General features: G+C 40.0%; 1 protein-coding gene across 4 annotated transcripts in view; it reads left to right on the top strand.

The window, feature by feature from the left end:
- The window catches only part of HEPACAM2 (HEPACAM family member 2), a 56042-nt gene continuing 37263 nt past the window's right edge, over window positions 382–19160 (top strand). For 3 of the 4 annotated variants that reach the window (XM_013963130.2, XM_013963131.2, XM_013963132.1), the window contains exons 1-3: window positions 382–592; window positions 7349–7702; window positions 12222–12506. In XM_013963130.2, the coding sequence (XP_013818584.1) occupies window positions 475–592; window positions 7349–7702; window positions 12222–12506 (757 nt within the window). In that variant the 5' untranslated portion in view covers window positions 382–474. Of the gene's footprint in view, window positions 593–7208; window positions 7703–12221; window positions 12507–19160 lie in introns of those variants that run through there. The other variant, XM_018047423.1, reaches the window with a different exon arrangement.

The following is a 19160-nucleotide window of genomic DNA, read 5'->3' on the forward strand; positions in this document are numbered from 1 at the left end:
TATTTAAAGATATATATAACTTTTACATGTTACTTCACTGTGATTTATAACTATTTTAGCAGATATATGAAATACTGTGATTTTCATAGAAAAAATTTAATTTCAAAACAGCGGCATCGTTTTTCCATGATAGGATACTAGCTTCTGTTTTTTCAGAAATTTTCACAATATGCTTTTGATTATTAAAGCATATTGTTTTTTATTAGAGTCACCCGAAAGGATGTTTTCCTTCATGTGATAATTAACGACTAAGAATAATTCATGAAACATGCTGAGGATTACTGATAATTGCTAAGAAGTGGCTCTGAAAGTCACAAGCCTGTCTTCTTGCAGAGCCTATAACAGGTGTTCCCAGTACCTGTGTCCTTTGTATACACATTCATTCTGTATTCAAATCGCAGAAGCAAGAGGCAGGCTGGGGTCTGTTACCTCACTGCTAATTTCCCTGGCAAATAAACCAGCAGCTGCCGGTCCATGAACCGAGTTGCCGCTCAGGAACAGGGCACTGTGTGCATGGAACAGGATGCATTCATGGAACCCTTCAGCAGCAGGGTTGGGGTCCTTCGGTGCAAAATATACCTCCTTCTCTTAGGTAAGGCACTGCATAAAGTGCATTTTAAGTACTTTTTTTTAAAAATTGTGAGCATAAGGTAAATATTTGCTCTTGGCTGTAGATTCACTCAGATAATTGAAGGACAGCACAGAACCTTTTAACAGTAACACAGTTTGTTCCAGCAAAGAAACAGGATCATTTAGGAGAAAGGAAGTTCAATCAATCAATGGTTATTGTTTTCTGAAGACAACAATTATTGTCAATAGCACTCATTAAGAAAATTAAAACATTCTAAAAACTTCATGTGGTTCTTCTTTTTATAGAGTTCATATATAGGTCCAACACGCTTTAATGCATTCTACTTTGGCAAATATTCTTACAGGTCATGAATTTGTTACCACTTACTGTGAAACTTAGAACAATTTATGAACATAGTTTGTGGCTGTTTTATTTAAAGATATTGTGGCAAACTGTTAGCTCTACCTGTTTTTTACCTAATTTATGAAATGTGGGAAAAAAGATTCCAAACTGATAATATATATATATACTCAATAGGGAGAAATGCATTTAAAAGTATTATTTCTCCAAAATAGCTTTAGTCTTTCTCTTTGCCCAATAGTTAATTCAATTAATTTTTCCCCTCTACTTTGTTTCTCCCTCATTCTCCTCTTTATCCTTAGAATTTAGAGGAGTCCACTGTTTCTATGTCATAATTTCCCCAGACATTCTTTTTCCGTTCTTCCTATATCAGCTTTAAAAGTCAAGTTAAAAGAACAGGTCAGTTTCTTATTTTGTTTATATCCAACAGATACGAATTCAAAAAACCTTTTATCCCTTAAAATTTAAGAACAAATTAGCTAAATAACCACTTAAGTTTTTAATTAGAGCTTGCACGTACTGGTATTTTATGGCTTAGTTTTCATAGTACGTGTGATTATTTACATTTATACCTAATGTTGTTCATATTCCACATATTTGAAGTGTACAGTTTGTTAATTTTTTAAATGTTTGAGTTTCCCATAATTGTGATTGTTTTTCCATTATGTTGTAAAATTCTAGCCTGTAGAGATTTTTAGAAATTTTTAGGAAAATTAAGCAATTACCATAACTGACTTTTTATCTTTGTGCATTTTTCTGGGCTTCAAAAGTATCCTTTGTGGCAGTGCCATGCTTAATTTTTTACAACAGGACTGCTGTCATTTCCTAAGTAATTTTTTGCAACTGGCTTTAGGAAGCACTGAGAGCCAATTCATTTGAAGGATTCTACCAAACTAAAATTAAACATAATTTTGAGAAATAGACAGCATGTCCATAAGTAGCTAAATCAGTTATTATCCCTTAAGACTTTCACAAATTTACTCTTCTCCATTGGTAGTGAGTTGTAAAGACCTTGGGTAATTTGGAAATTTTTTTGTATTTTGAAATACTGAGTATCAGTTTGTTTTTTCTTTTTTAAAAATCGTAGCTATTTGAACCCTCAAATGTAGTTTGTAAAGTCTATTCAAAGTACATCATCATAATTTCTATTTTCTCTAAAGATACAAGAGTTTATTTACAGTCAACAATAGCTGTGTTGTGCTTGCTAATATCAGACTTGGCAATGGGGAAGCAAATGCCAACTATTTTGAGCTACAGTAGAGGTCACTTTGTGGAGTCTGATGTTTATATTCAATACAGTGAAACTGGTCTAGGGAGTCTTGTTGCTGGACTATAGATAATTTCACAATATGAGGTCGTGTTCTTTAACACTGGACGTTCCTTTATCATACCTTTGTTTTATAGTTTAAGGGAATCTCTGAAGGGGAGAGTTTTGCTATAATTTTGTATGTCAGGTTATTAATGATATTATCAATGTTCTTCAAAGCAGTATAGTGCCTCAAATATAAAAAATTAAGAGTTTTCTTTTCTTGTACTCAAAAGTATTAACCTAGTAATAAAATTGAACGTTCATTTAAGTACAAATATTTGGAATATCAAATTAAAATTTCATCAATTTTCATATCATTTATTTTCAAAAAAGTTTACTTGTTCTTACAGAGGTTGACTTTCTAAAATTTATAGTTCAGTCATTTACGTTTCCTTATACAATGAGAAGAGAACCCTTGAAAACTTCTGAAGATGAAGCTGATTTTTTTAAGTCAGTAAACTACTGTTTGGACAGCATAAGCTCATCACATCTAGAGGGGGAAGTTCAGCAATGGCTAAAGAGTACGTGCTCCTAAACTGGAGCAGAAGCATACAATTATCTGTTTATTCTGCAACGTTCACTACAAGTAAGGATTACGTCATATCAGTAGGCTCATGTATCTTCTGAAAATTAAAAAGATTTTAGTGGATGATATAAAAAATGTATAAAGAAAATTTCATCCCTCACTGATACTCATAACTTTCTGCTGCTGCTTCTGCTGCTGCTGCTGCTGCTGCTGCTGCTGCTGCTGCTGCTGCTAAGCCGCTTCAGTTGTGTCCTGACTCTGTGCGACCCCATAGATGGCAGCCTACCCGGCTCCCCCATCCCTGGGATTCTCCGGGCAAGAACACTGGAGTGGGCTGCCATTTCCTTCTCCAATGCATGAAAGTGAAAAGTGAAAGTGAAGTCGCTCAGTCGTGTCCGACTCTCAGCGACCCCATGGACTGCAGCCTACCAGGCTCCCCCGTCCATGGGATTCTCATAACTTTCTACCTATAATTTATCTGATGAAAATGGTGTAGGCAATCTAAGCAAACAGCAATTGTGACAACTACATTCTCTCTCACTGTCATACATATACTTGAAAAAGCACTCATGATTTCATATCATGAAAAAAGTTAAATGACATGATTTCACATCATTTGGTATGATAAGCATTGAATATATTCAGAGATATTATTGATGGTAATATGTTATTTAAGATACTATTACATGATGTCTGTTATTTCCAAAATAGACCAAAGAACCAGTTCACTCCTCTTAATGATTACTGTACGTGCCATCTAACATTTTCTACTAGGCTGCAATGTTTGTGTCATATTCAGTATTTTAATAAATAAAAATTTATTTCTGTAACTTTAGTCATAGACTTTCCAGTCCGCTTCAGATTCAGCTTCCTGAGTCAAGATCCACCTACGTTTCTGTTCCAGTCATGCTCTCACTCCTTGGTAATAAAGTGTTTCCCAGTCATTTTCAGAACATTACAATCTCAGTTAATCTTTTTTCAACCCAAGCCACACAAAAAAGTAGATTAAAAAAGGTTCTTCCTCTTTTCAAAAAAAAAAAAAAAGTAAAAAGTAAACAAGGACTTCTGCAATGACTTCCCCAAATGCCAAGAACAGATTGGCCGGGATTGCACTCAGGCCATCTCTAGCTACAGCTCAGTCTACCAGCAGTTTCTAAGTTGAGGTGTAAAATGTTTTAAATAGACCAATAAATCAGTGACCAAACTGCTCACTGTCCGAGGCAAGCTTTTTATCAGCAGCCATGCCGCTTTTTCCAATGTGTTCACAAGGCAATGAGGTGGATTCCCACCATCCCCCTTGATTTCTTGGCAAAAAAAACACAGAACTGCCACTGTATTAAAAGATATCCTTGGTGACTCAATGCTAAAGAACCCACCTGCCAATGCAAGAGTTGTGGGTTCAATCCCTGGGGCAGGAACGTCCCATGGAGGAGGAAATGGCAAATTACTCTAGTATTCTTGCCTGGGAAACCCCATGGACAGAGGAGTGTGGCAGGAACAGTGCGTGGAGTCAAAGAGTCTGACATGACTTAGTGACTAAACAAAGGGATTGACAACTTACTAAGTAGACTTAAATCTGAGATTCAATACGTCTGAATTCTTTGGGCCCTCTCTTACTTAAATATGGGCCCTTCCCCTTCAAATGTAGGGTAGTTGCTACCATGAGAAAGGTACCTTAGGATGCTGAGAACATAAAGAGCAGAGAGAGGTCTTGGACCTCATCTAATATAACCCTCTTCACACAAAAGAAAACAGTCACAGGAATTAAAATGGCTTATCTAAGGTAAGTCATCTAATCACCATTTTATCCCAAGTATGTATTCAACACCTCAAATTTCAGTGGGCTTTTAACTTTATTAAAGTAGCAGATTCAGAAATCTCTCTGAAAGCTTAGAGAATAGGTTCCTAAAAGCTGTTGTTTCTAGGCAATTTACAAGAAATTAATTTAAGACTGTGTGGACAGGGAAGTCCAAGATCAAGAATAAACTGTGAAACCCACAGGAATATTTTTGTATTCACTGAAGTAAAAAATAATAATAAGGAAACAGCAACACAATAAATACAGTGAAAATTACATTTTGCGTATCTTAAGTTAGTAATAATGGGTAAACTAGTTTTTATTTATTGCTTGCCAGGAACTTGTCAGGCACTTCCTATTGCCAACTGCAATGAAAGTCATGAAAATACATGCTGTTTGGTGCAGATATCACAGGTACTAAGAGGAATAATTTCCTGTGCAGGACCCCCACCCAGATGCCCAATGTCTTTCTATATCTATGGCTTCAAGAGCTTCACTCCCTTCTCACTATCGCTGCTTCACACATCTCAGACATCACTAGTGTTAAGTCCTAGATTTACTCTCTCAACTTCATTTATCTCTCTTAGGATTTCCTTTCCTGCAATCCACTATGTCTCCTCTTTATAGCTCTCAGCAACCAGTTCCTTCTTTTTCTAATGATTCAAATTGAGAACAACTACAAATTTAGCAGTCTTGTACTTGTCAGAAAAGAAAATAGAAGTAAATACTCATACCTTGTAACTCCTTTGTAATGGACCAAATCATTAAAATGAAATGTGCAGATACAACCCATTGTCAGAAAAAAAAATTACAAGTCAATCACAAATATACACAGAGGAGACTGTAAGACACATATTTATTTTTCCCAGACAGTCACCTAATTTTCGGTCCATATAGTCGGTTTCGACTGTGTATCTTCTCCCTGTAACCTCCTCCACTCTTCCTCTTTGTTCCTTTTTCTCTTCAGTTCTTTGCTCTGACTTCCCTGCTGGCCCCAGGGTCTCACTCTTCACTGACAGCTACCCAAACACTAAAACCATGGAAATCTTTGCTCTGACCTTCACCCTGGGAAGGAAAGAAGAAAATTTCCTGTTGGTGGATTTTTATTCCTCACAGGATCAGACCAGCATCTTTCAGTTTCTCCGAAGAAAATCATTGTACAAACAGATCTTGCTACCATTCCCTTCCTAATATTGATGGCTTTTCCTAATAGGAATCAGATAAATCTTAAAGATCCCCTTACTAGTAGAGATAAAAAGGGAGAAGCAATGAAAGAAGATAAAAACTTTGTATAAGACGGAATTGAAATTGTGAGATGTCTCTCCATGCGTGATAAGCCGCTTCAGTTGTGACTCTGCAGCCCTATGGACTGTAGCCCGGCAGGCCCTTCTGTCCATAGGACAAAATGTCTTCCAAAAATGTCTCCCCATGATTAATTGATTAGCTGCTCATTAATAAATGACAGCTCTATTCTTCCAGTTGATCAAGTCATCAACCTTAGACTCACTCTTGACTCATCTCTGTTTATCCCACTCCCAACGTGCCATCAAATAGTGTTAGCACCCCCAGTCTTTTCTCACAGTATCTTATACTACTGCCCTTAGCTAGAGCGCAACCATCTCTTGCCTACTTTATTGCAGGCACCTTCTAAGTGGGCTCCCTTCTCCTGCTCTTTCCCCTGTTTCAGTCTGTTCTCACAGCAGCTAGGGTATACCTTAAAAATAAGAAGAAGAAAACCCCTACCCCTCCTGCTCACAAAACTCTGGTTGTGATCCCGTCTCACTCACAGGAAAATTGCCTAAGTGTTTGCCGTGACCCTAAGGTACTTCCTGTTCTGGCTCAGCCGTCTTGCTGGTCTCCTGTCTCACCAGGCTCCTCGGGCTCCACTCTGCTCCATTTGTTCCTGTCTTTTGCTGCTGCTGCTGCTGAGTCGCTTCAGTCGTGTCCAACTCTGTGTGACCCCATAGACAGCAGTCCACCAGGCTCCCCCATCCCTGGGATTCTCCAGGCAAGAACACTGGAGTGGGTTGCCATTGCCTTCTCCAATGCATGAAAGTGAAAAGTGAAAGTGAAGTCGCTCAGTCATGTCCGACTCCTAGCGACCCCATGGACTGCAGCCTACCAGGCTCCTCCGTCCATGAGATTTTCCAAGCAAGAGTACTGGAGTGGGGTGCCATTGCCTTCTCTTACTGTTGCTCAAACACACAAACCAGATTCCCACTTCTAAGCAGTAATATTTAATCACAACTGCTAATGGTTTGCTATCATTGTCCTTAGAATATTTGTATTTGGCAAGGCTTTGGCTAAAGGGAAAAGCTTCCAATTGGGGACTACCAAGTCATGTCAGAAGACTGTGAAGGAAGATTCTCAAGAGGAAGTAACCCCTCAATCACATAGCTTGATTAGGATATGATATGACTCAGACGTTAATACAGTCGCAATTTCAATTTTGTTAAAGGTTTCAATGGACTTCAGAACTAATCATCTATCCCAGTTCTCCTTTTCCCATTATTCTTTAACAGTCAGAGATAATAACTTCTGCTTTTCCTTTTCATCATGCATTTAAAGAGGTCAAGCGATCCACACAGTCTTTGGGTGGAGTTTTTAAAATGCTCATTTCAGAGACAAATATTTACCTCTACAGGTAACCAGTACCAGAATAGTCAGTACCTAGAAGCCTCTCTTCTTTGTAAAGGACTATCGCCCGATCAGGTTCTCTCTGTTTTGTGCCTTTCGGTTATGAAATGTGGCTCAGCGTCTTTACAGCTTTCCTTTCCTTCACAGCTGGTGCTTGCTCGGGGCTGAAGGTGGCAGTGCCTTCACACACCGTCCATGGCATCAGGGGCCAGGCTCTCTATCTCCCCGTGCACTATGGATTCCACACTCCAGCATCAGACATCCAGGTCATATGGCTTTTTGAGAGACCCCATACAATGCCCAAGTACTTGCTGGGCTCCGTGAACAAGTCTGTGGTTCCCGACTTGGAATACCAGCACAAATTCACCATGATGCCACCCAACGCCTCCCTGCTCATCAACCCACTGCAGTTCACCGATGAAGGCAACTACATTGTGAAGGTCAACATCCAGGGAAACGGAACTCTGTCAGCTAGTCAGAAGATTCAAGTCACGGTAGATGGTAAGTCCACTGTGAGCGACGTGGGCAGCCGAGTAGCACGGCAGTGAGCAGTGGCTTAGGAGACTAGGCTACCAGGGCTTTAGGTCTGGTCTGCAACTTTGGGCACATTAACCCTCAAAGCCTCAGTGTCTCATGGCATGAATGGCACTGTCCACCTCATGAGGCTTTCTGGGGATGAAATAAGAACATTCATAGAAAGGATATGCACAGTGCCCAGCTAAAGGTAATCAAGCAGTAAGTAGGAGTAATTATTTGTTTGCCTGGAAACTATCAAGTATAAAGTTGCTGATGTGATGAGATGGAGAAAATTTTATTTTTCATTAGCAGAATGCACCCTGGGAAGGGCCCTATTTTTTTGTCACATAAAGATTTGTGTTTTTGTTTTTGTTTTTTTTAATTTTGGTACACTGGGAGAGGAGGAGACTTGCTCAATAACCACACTTGAGGAACAGTAGAAGGTGCTGGGAATGTCCTCGAAGGGAGAGTGGGGTTCAGCTAACTTTCAGACATTTATTTTCCTTAGTGAGTTATGTAAGCAGTGTACCTTAAAGATACTATACTATGCTCAAAGCACAACTTTTGGGTTTTCCCCCTAAACCTGTTTAATAATATTCCTGTTTTGGCAAATGCAGACTTCATTCCATCAGTTGCACTCTGCCATCACCCTTGATTCTGTCTTTCTCTCACATCCTCATCCAGTCCACAAATTAGCCCTCTCAGCTTTGCCTTCAGAATATGGACAGAGGTGAGTCAGTCAATCCTTGCTGCGCCCACTGCTGCCCTACTCAAGCCCACCATCAGCTCTGGCCTGGACTCTCCAAACAGCCTGTGCCCGCTCTCCCTGCTTCCACCCCTGCCTTCTGCAGCTCAGAATCCTCCTCTGGCTTCCTGTCTCATTCACAATCAAAGCCAAAGTGCCAACAGCATCCCTCAAGGCCTGTGTGATCCCCCTACATAGCCAGTCCCCCTCTGAACCCTTCTCCCTCACCACTCTGGCCTCCTTGTTATTCCTGGAACAAGCCAAACCCTCTCATACCTCACTGTCTCTATGCTTGGCTACTCACTCTACACAGATTGCTCTTCTCTTGCATACTGGCCTGATTCCCTCCCCTGTTTCTTTGCGGTCTCGGCCAGAGTGTCACTTTACCTGTGAAGGCTTCCGTGACCACCTTATGTAAAGTATAACCTCATTCCCCCAAACTGAGAGAGAGAGTGAGAAAGAGAGTTACTGTTTACCTGAGTTTCGCTTTATTCTTTTCATAACACTGGACATAGTACATATTTATGTTTCTTTTATTGTTGCTCTTCCTGGTCTAGAACACAAGATCCATGGGAGTAGGCTTTATATTGTTTGCTGTTTTGTCCCCACTGCCTAAACCCTGATGCTGGCCGTTCGTAGGCCCTCAGTAAATATGTGCCCAGTAAATGAGTGGAAACTAGAGACATTGCAGGGGAACAAAGACACAGGATGTGGCAGCAGATGCCTAGAGAGGAACTTTGGGAGAGAAAAGGAGGACATTTTTTACAGAGTCATAAAATTCTCCTGGGTAGTATCCTGTCTCTTCCCCCCAAGCTTTTAATAGAACATCCATTCCTCGTTAATGTATAGTACAATTGGATTTGTTGAGGAAAACGGAGCCAGAAGTTCTTTACAGAAAAAAAAATTTAGGTAAATTTGATTTACAATATTATATTAGTTTCAGGTATACAATATAATAATTCAGAATTTTTATAGATTATACTCTGCTTATAGTTATTGTAAAATATTGACTATATTCGCTGTGCTGTATGATATATCCTTGTAGTTGACTTCTTTTATACATATTTGTTTGTACCTCTTATTTGTTTTTGTAGTCACTAAGTCATGTCCTACTCTTTTGCAACCTCATGGACTGTAGCCTGCCAGACTCGTCAGTCCATAGAATTCTCCAGGCAAGAATACTGGAGTGGGTTACCATTTCCCTCTCCAAGGGATCATCCCAACCCAGGGATTGAACCCACATCTCCTGCATTGCAGGCAGGTTCTTTACCACTGAGCCAAACCAGTGGTTGATTTACAATGTTATATTAGTTTCATGGTATACAATATAATAATTCAAAATTTTTATAGATTATACTGTTTATAGTTACTATAAAATAGTGGCTATATTCCCTGTGCTGTGCAATATATCCTTGTAGCTTACTTATTTTACAGTGCTAGTTTATACCTCTTATTAACCTACTCTTATCTTGCCCCTTTCCCCTGCAACCAAAAGGTCTTAGTAGGGGTTTAGGACCTGTGTTGGAGAAGGAAATGGCAACCCACTCCAGTATTCTTGCCTGGAGAATCCCATGGACAAAGGAGCCTGGCGGGCTACAGTCCATGGGATCACAAATATTTGGGCACGAATGAAGTGACTTAGCACACATGCACAGGACCTGTGTAAAAAAATCTTCTTGGGAAACTTCCACGTCTGAGTGACACTGTTAAATCCAAGTGCATGATCACAGTACCAATGTCTTTTCTAATGACTGGTTCTCCCCGTACAAGACTTTAGACGTTACCTATTTGACTTTTCCCATATCACATATAATATTTCCATGCAAAGGCATTTTTTAAACAAAAGCTGTTTCTACATAATAAATATACCAAACAATCTTTTTAAATCATAATGCTGTAAGCATTAATGCTGTAAACCATTTCCTCTTGCCAGGAAATATAAAGGGTTAAATTTAGTGGCCATCTTGATTTCCTCCATCTTGAGAAAGGCTGGAGGGCTCTTCAGGGCTACCCAGCTTTCCTGCAGTTTGCTTTTCAAACTCCTGTCTCCTTATCTTTCATTTTCTCCTGTCTTCTCTGGGTGGAAGGACTGAATCTGTATATGCTCTAATGCACATTTGCCAGTGTAAAATGAAAGTGTACGTGAGTCAGAACAAATTTACCTGAGAAGATGCATCAACCCCAATTAAAAGTCTGATAGGGATTCAAAGCTAAACACTGGAACCAGTTGTCTGTTACTTATTTATCATCTTACTGTCTCTGTGTGACCTGCTATTTTGCATAGAAGGAAAGTTAATAACAGGCTTTGGTTTGTAAAGAGGCTAACATGGTACAGTGACTGAAATAATGCTGCAATACAAATGCACAGCAATTAAGACATATAATTAGCTTCCTTACATAAGAGGAAAAGTAAATAGTGAAAATATGATTCTTTAAAACTTTCAATTGATACCCCCAAAGTATAATATGTCTAAGCTTTGTATTTTGCAGATAGTGGATAGGAATTTGTGTTCACTATATCTATCCCAACCAATTGCTCTTGGGATAGCAGGACAAATCAGAGAGGGGAATAGCCATGTAAACTTTGCCCATGAGAGTAAACCTTTATGGTGTCAGGGGGAGCACAATGAACAGGAAATAAGGAAGCTGGTGTTCTTCACCACTAACTGCATTATCTATAAACTAAAGGTTTTCGTTACAAAATTCTTGAAGATTACATTCTAGAATTGGTTATCTCTGCTATAAATGATATTTTTATATCATCATTTTCTATTTGTAATGCGGGAGAAATATCAATAACCTCAGATATGCAGATGACACCACTCTTATGGCAGAAAGTGAAGAGGAGCCAAAAAGCCTCTTGATGAAAGTGAAAGAGGAGAGTGAAAAAGTTGGCTTAAACCTCAACATTCAGAAAACGAAGATCATGGCATCTGGTCCCGTCACTTCATGGGAAATAGATGGGGAAACAGTAGAAACAGTGTCAGACTTTATTTTTGGGGGCTCCAAAATCACTGCAGATGGTGACTGCAGCCATGAAATTAAAAAATGCTTACTCCTTGGAAGAAAAGTTATGACCAACCTAGATAGTATATTCAAAAGCAGAGACATTACTTCACCAACTAAGGTCCATCTAGTCAAGGCTATGGTTTTTCCTGCGGTCATGTACGGATGTGAGAGTTGGACTATGAAGAAGGCTGAGCGCCAAAAAAATTGATGCGTTTGAACTGTGGTGTTGGAGAAGACTCTTGAGAGCCCCTTGGACTGCAAGGAGATCCAACCAGTCTATTCTGAAGGAGATCAACCCTGGGATTTCTTTGGAAGGAATGATGCTGAAGCTGAAGCTCCAGTACTTTGGACACCTCATGCAAAGAGTTGACTCATTGGAGGGGACTCTGATGCTGGGAGAGATTGGGGGCAGGAGGAGAAGGGGACGACCCAGGATGAGATGGCTGGATGGCATCACGGACTCGATGGACGTGAGTCTGAGTGAACTCCGGGAGTTGGTGATGGACAGGGAGGCCTGGGATGCTGCGATTCATGGGGTCACAAAGAGTCGGACACGACTGAGCGACTGAACTGAACTGAACTGAATGACTTTTTTAATCCTCTTCTTTAATTACTTCCTGAGCTGTCTACATTTAAAAAGTGCAAAATTTTGGAGTCATTTTCCTAGGATTTAAAACATGTGAAAGATCTCCTAGATTTAATTATAATCCTGGGGTGACAAAGATCATTTCTTTCGTTCTGATGTTGCAGATCCTGTCACGAAACCAGTGGTGCAGATTCAGCCTTCCTCTGGGGCTGTGGAGTATGTGGGAAACATAACCCTGACATGCCTCGTGGAAGGGGGCAGCCGGCGGGTTTACCAGTGGCTGAAGAATGGGAGGCCTGTCCACACCAGCTCCACCAACTCCTTCTCTCTTCAAAACAGCAGCCTTCATATTGCTCCAGTGACCAAAGAAGACATTGGGAATTATAGTTGCCTGGTGAAGAACGCTGTCAGTAGGATGGAAAGCGACGTCATTGTGCCTACCATATACTGTAAGTTTTTAAAAATGTATATATATTTATATACCCCTGGAGAAGGAAATGGCAACCCACTCCAGTATTCTTGCCTGGAAAACTCTATGGACCGAGGAGCCTGATGGGCCCCCGTCTTTGGGGTCACAAAAGTCAGACATGTCTGATCGACTGAGTTTCCTTCTGGAAAGTTTTCACCAGAGTAGTCACAGAGAACATCAATACCAGGGGTCATTTGGTTTTCACCATTATTGTAATGCAGTGCTAGCTGCAGTCATTACTTCCTAGGCACTGTCTTGTCATGAAGTATAGTCACTTGCACAACCCAGTTTCTTGAAGAGCCAGTTGAGATACTGGTCTTTTGAATATATTCTCTTGACTCGGTGCATTCTGTGACCTTATTGCCAATGAAAACTAGAAACCTCAATTTCAAGAACCCAGAACCATGCAGAACGCACTGATTTATTCACCCACAAGGAGGGAGAGTTGTGCATCATAAAATGGGACAGGGATGTGCTCTGGAGCTGACCACTGGGAGAAAGAATGTTCCCAGGTTATATGTGGGTAATATGGCCCAGGGTATGGCTAGTCTCTCTGCCCATTTTCTCAGCCCCATTTTTAGAGGCAGGGTACAGAGAGGACCACAGAGAAGACATAATTATTCTGCAGCAAGTTATTCAGCTTCCCAGCGAATCTGTAGTGATTTCAGGTTTCACTTCTCTTTGGTTCTTTTTTCTGTCGCTGTAGTTGCTATTGTTATCGTTGTGACTTTATTCTCGTGTAGAAAGTTAAGTTCACCAGACTTTTCAGTTCATGTCGTATGATCACCATCAACCCATGCAAGATCTCTCTTGATGGTATTACTTTCCCCCATCACCCCTACTCTGCAGCACCACCTCTAATATGTCTAGCATTGCATCCTACTTTCAGCCTCTCATGAGCTTTCTTAGCCTCCACCCTAATGACATTTTGACTGGACAACTCTTTGTTGTGGATACTTGTCCTTTGCATTATAGGATGTCTAACAGCTGCTTACCCTCTACCTGCTACATACCAGCAGCACCCTTCCCTCCAGTTGTGACCACTGAAAGTGTCTCTAGACATTGCCATATGTCCTCTGAGTGCAGGAGAGAGGGAGTGGTTTGTGCAAAAGCTCCCCAAGTTGAACCAATGGCTTATCACATTGGGAAGCCATCTGATTAGTTACCATCATAGCTTACTTAGTGCACGGCCACGATAGCAGTGTAACAAAACAAACAAGGCATGGCAAAGAAAAACTTCTTACCCTGTGGTGTGAGGGTGGAGGGTTCAGCTGGTTGAACCACAAAGGTAGAATTAAGCCTTGTAAATATAACTACTCCCTCATCAAACATATCTCCATAATGCTCAGAAAGGCCCTAAAGACTATTGTTTAAGTGATTAGGAGTTAGACAGACCTAAGTAGGCAATGGGTTCCGTCACTACATATGTGACCTTAAGAAATCCCTTGACCTTTCTGGGCCTCATCTATAAAATAGAGATGGTTAAAACTACTTCCCTACAATAAATGAAATCCTGTCTGAAAAGTAGCCAGTGACTAACGCCAAGCAGGCATCCAGTAAGTGGAGGCTGTTTGTGTTATCAATACATCTGTCTTCTGTTTTCTTCAATAGAAAATTGAGAGTCTTTCTTGAGAATGTGTGTTATTGATTCTTTGATGAAAAGCACCAGCATATGTAGGGTTTTTTTTTTTTTTTTTTCTGCTAGATCAAGGTTAACAATAAAACTGAGCTCCAGAAATGTGGTCGGAAAAGCAACTTCGGGGAAGTGTAATACAGTGGTATGATACAGGTATACAATAAGATCTGCTTCATTAAGCAAGATTAAGATAAGAAAAATGGAACCATTGATTCTTTTAAAAATCTTTTAATGTGTTTATTGGCTGTATCTGGATTTCAACAGTGAACAAATGACAGATTAGGATAATCAAAGGGACTAAGTACAAAGATGTGAATGGGATGTAGGAAAACCCCAGACTGTTACCAATAATGCCTGTTTCTGCACCTAGATCCAGAAGGACAGGAGCAAGGAGAGGTTACTGGAAACCTTGAAAAGTAAAATTCCATGAAGCAGAGGCTTCTGGTGGAAAGAAACAGCCAGAATGAGGAAAGGAACAAGGAGAACAATATCTCAGCCTCATTCTCCTCCCTCATTCTAATCTTCTGCCAGGAATCCCCAGTGGCCAAATTCACCCAGAAATCGGAGGGAACGGGAATACTGCACAAGCTAGGAACGTGGGACCCTGATTCTTAAAACTGGAAGCTATCCAGTATTTTAGCAGAAGTGAGATAAGGTGACAATGAAATGTATGAGAACGTCATAGATACTGTAGGAGTGCCTACAAAGGAGCATAGCGTAGGCACAGAACTCTGGAACGAAAGGCCTGGGTTCAAATCCTGCTTCTACTGCCTTAGCTCTCTTGTGCCTTAGTTTCCTCATCTATATAATGGTGATAATGATAGTACCTGCTTCATAGGTACTGTTATTATTCAGATTAAATCTGTTACTATACATAACTCGCTTAGAACAGTGACTCAGTGTGGGTTGCTCAGTCACGTCTGACTCTTTGCTACCCTTTAGATTGTAGCCCGCCAGGTGGCTCTGTCCATGGAATTCTCCAGGCAAAAATACTGGAGTGGGTTGCCATTCCCTTCTCCAGGGGATCTCCCCTACCCAGGGATCAAACCCAGGTCTCCTGAATTGCAGGCAGATTCTTGACCATCTGAGTCACTAAGAAAGCCCCACAGTGACAGGCCCATAGTAAATAGTATATAACTGTTGGCTGCTATTATTAGTACAATATTATGTGTCTTTGGGAATTCAGAGAAGGAAAACAGTACTTCTAGCTGGAGAAAAGGCTTGTTGTAGGAAGTAACATTTGAGATGGACCTTGAACGATGGATTTGAAGGAGGCAAGGGGAAATGTCTGGAAAAACATTTCAGACACTCAGGATAGTAGACACAGACACTAGGCAGAGGGCAGAGTATTTGGCAAATGGTCCAGTTTGACTGGAGTATAGGATACAGCAAGGAATAAATACAGCTTCCCCACTCCCCTTTGTCAGAAAATGGAACGTTCCTTTGAAACCTTGTATGAATCAAAATGGTGCAAAGTAAACAAGCATTACCTTATGACCTGCAAAAAGTGAGTCAAAATAAAACACAGATGCCCACAAAGTTCAAAGCTATGGAGGCTTGATACTGAGATGCTGAGTGTAGTTCCCTGGGAAGGAGCTTGGTGGCACCACTTTTGCTGCTGGGGAGCCCACTGCCTCTAAAACAGTTCCTGAAAAACAAACTCGGAATGCTATTTTTCATTTTTCATCTCTTTCTCGAGAAAGCAAAAGTCCTCTCCAGACTTCTCTCAGTCAGCTACTGCTGCTGCTGCTGCTGCTACTGCTAAGTCGCTTCAGTCGTGTCCGACTCTGTGCAACCCTGTAGACGGCAGCCCACCAGGCTCCCCCGTCCCTGGGATTCTCCAGGCAAGAACACAGGAGTGGGTTGCCACTTCCTTCTCCAACGCGTGAAAGTGAAAAGGGAAAGTGAAGTTGCTCAGTCGTGTCCAGTCGTGTCCCCATAGACTGCAGCCTACCAGGCTCCTCCGTCCATGGGATTTTCCAGGCAAGAGTACTGGGTTGCCATTGCCTTCTCCACTCAGTCAGCTAAAACAGGTATTAATGCAGGTCTTTCATAAAAGCTAAGTGGCATAAGCAGAGCTTTGAAAAGCAGAGTCAGATTGCAGGGAGCTTTGAACACCAGGCATCACTTGGTAAACAATGAGGAAAATTATTTTTTAAGCAAAGCTCCAAATTTTTTAGAAGACTACAGAATATTTTATAAATAAATACACAAACATAGAGTAAATCAAGAAATGTTTGTTTAGAGAGCACGTTTTCAAAATAGATCACAAATGTCATACAATTATAAAAAGAATATATATAGGAAAGGAAAGAAGGGAGGTAGGATGTATTTTATTAACCTATCATAAAGAGAAAAAAGTCACCAATTTTGAGCTACATTCAGTAATTAAACACGTCTAAGAGCAACTTAAAAGCATTTTTTCCAAAAAAGTATTGTTCATATAGAAATAGAAAAAACTTCATATATTATATAATTCAGCATTAGTGAAGGGGAACCCAAAGAGGATTATCTGCTAGTCCAACCTAGAGCAGAATTCAGTGTCTCAAAGATGAACCAGTCCCTTCATGCATAAAGAGGAGAAATTATCAATGTATTAAAGAGCATAAAGGAAGAAGGAAGTTATAGTTTTTCACCAAAAAAAATACCAAAACACCACTCGTCAAACAAATTATATAAGATTTATCTCAATCACTAGTTATATTGTGTTTAACAATGACATTGTTTTTATAGCTAAACTTTTAGCTATATTTTATAGTAGTTTTACATAGCCTTATATTCAGATAACAGTGTGAAAATATTGTCTGCCTTAAAACACAGAGAAATGGACTTACAAAGTATAAACTGTGACTATCTGCACGACTAGCATTGAATTAGAGTGAAAAATTTAGATTTGGCATTATCTGTTAGTACATGTAGTCATATTCTTGACTGAATAAATTCTTGACTAAATTTATTCTGACATAAATGTAAACTTCCATTCAGCTCCAGGGAGCACAGACCTAAGCATTCAAGTTACCTGAACACTGTGAAAGAAAATGGGAGCAGACGATATCAAATCTAGAGCTATAGAGAGACATCCTTACATTATTTAGAATGTTCCTTATTATTTGGTCTAAATGATTTACATTCACATAGAAAAGGTACAAAATGAAAAACAAGATATTAAACCATCCAGATATCATCAACTACAAATTAATTCAAAGAAACAATCACTCAGTGTAATAAGAGACAGCAGAAAATTGTGTTGGAGCATTCTTTGTCCACTGACGAAAACCTGATCATATTTTGTTTTGACACAGACTCCAATAAGTGCTGTGTCCTTTGGAGAGTATAGCCTTTAGCACAGTGTTATGAGTCTAAGCTGTCAATTCAAACTGCCTGTGTTAAAGCTTTGGTTCTGCCATTATTACTCTATGTGTCGGTTTCCTCATCTCCTTATCAACACTGTCCCAGTGTAAGACTAAACCCTATCTCTAGTGGAATGGGGAGGATTATGTAAGATTTTGTTTCGTTTTGTTTGTTTGTTTGTTTATTTTTATTTTTATTTTTACTTTAGTTTACTTTACAATACTGTATTGGTTTTGCCATACATTGACATGAATCCACCATGGGTGTACATACATCCCCAAACGTGAACCCCCCTCCCACCTCCCTTCCCATAACATCTCTCTGGGTCATCCCCATGCACCAGCCCCAAGCATCCTGTATCCTGCATCGGACATAGACTGGCGATTCGTTTCTTATATGATAGTATACATGTTTCAATGCCATTCTCCCAAATCATCCCACCCTCTCCCTCTCCCTCAGAGTCCAAAAGTCCACTCTACACATCTGTGTCTCTTTTGCTGTCTTGCATACAGGGTTCTCATTGCCATCTTTCTAAATTCCATATATATGTGTTAGTACACTGTATTGGTGTTTTTCTTTCTAGCTTTCTTCACTCTGTATAATCGGCTCCAGTTTCATCCATCTCATCAGAACTGATTCAAATGTATTATTTTTAATGGCTGAGTAATACTCCATTGTGTATATGTACCACAGCTTTCTTATCCATTCATCTGCTGATGGACATCTAGGTTGTTTTCATGTCCTGGCTATTATAAACAGTGCTGTGATGAACATTGGGGTACACATATCTCTTTCAATTCTGGTTTCCTCAGTGTGTATGCCCAGCAGTGGGATTGCTGGGTCATAAGGCAGTTCTATTTCCAGTTTTTTAAGGAACCTCCACACTGTTCTCCATAGTGGCTGTACTAGTTTGCATTCCCACCAACAGTGTAGGAGGGTTCCCTTTTCTCCACACCCTCTCCAGCATTTATTGCTTGCAGATTTTTGGATCGCAGACATTCTGACTGGTGTGAAATGGTACCTCATTGTGGTTTGGATTTGCATATCTCTGATAATGAGTGATGTTGAGCATCTTTTCATGTGTTTGTTAGCCATCCATATGTCTACTTTGGAGAAATGTCTATTTAGTTCTTTGGCCCATTTTTTGATTGGGTCATTTATTTTTCTGGAATTGAGCTGCATAAGTTGCTTGTATATTTTTGAGATTAGTTGTTTGTGAGTTGCTTCATTCGCTATTATTTTCTCCCATTCAGAAGGCTGTCTTTTCACCTTGCTTATATTTTCCTTTGTTGTGCAGAAGCTTTTAATTTTAATTAGATTCCATTTTTTATTTTTGCTTTTATTTCCAGAATTCTGGGAGGTGGATCATAGAGGATCCTGCTGTGATTTATGTCGGAGAGTGTTTTGCCTATGTTCTCCTCTAGGAGTTTTATAGTTTCTGGTCTTACATTTAGATCTTTAATCCATTTTGAGTTTATTTTTGTGTGTGGTGTTAGAAAGTGATCTAGTTTCATTCTTTTACAAGTGGTTGACCAGTTTTCCCAGCACCACTTGTTAAAGAGATTGTCTTTGATCCATTGTATATTCTTGCCTCCTTCGTCAAAGATAAGGTGTCCATATGTGTGTGGATGTATCTCTGGGCTGTCT

Source organism: Capra hircus, chromosome 4 (assembly GCF_001704415.2).
Source record: "Capra hircus breed San Clemente chromosome 4, ASM170441v1, whole genome shotgun sequence".
Lineage (NCBI taxonomy): Eukaryota > Metazoa > Chordata > Mammalia > Artiodactyla > Bovidae > Capra > Capra hircus.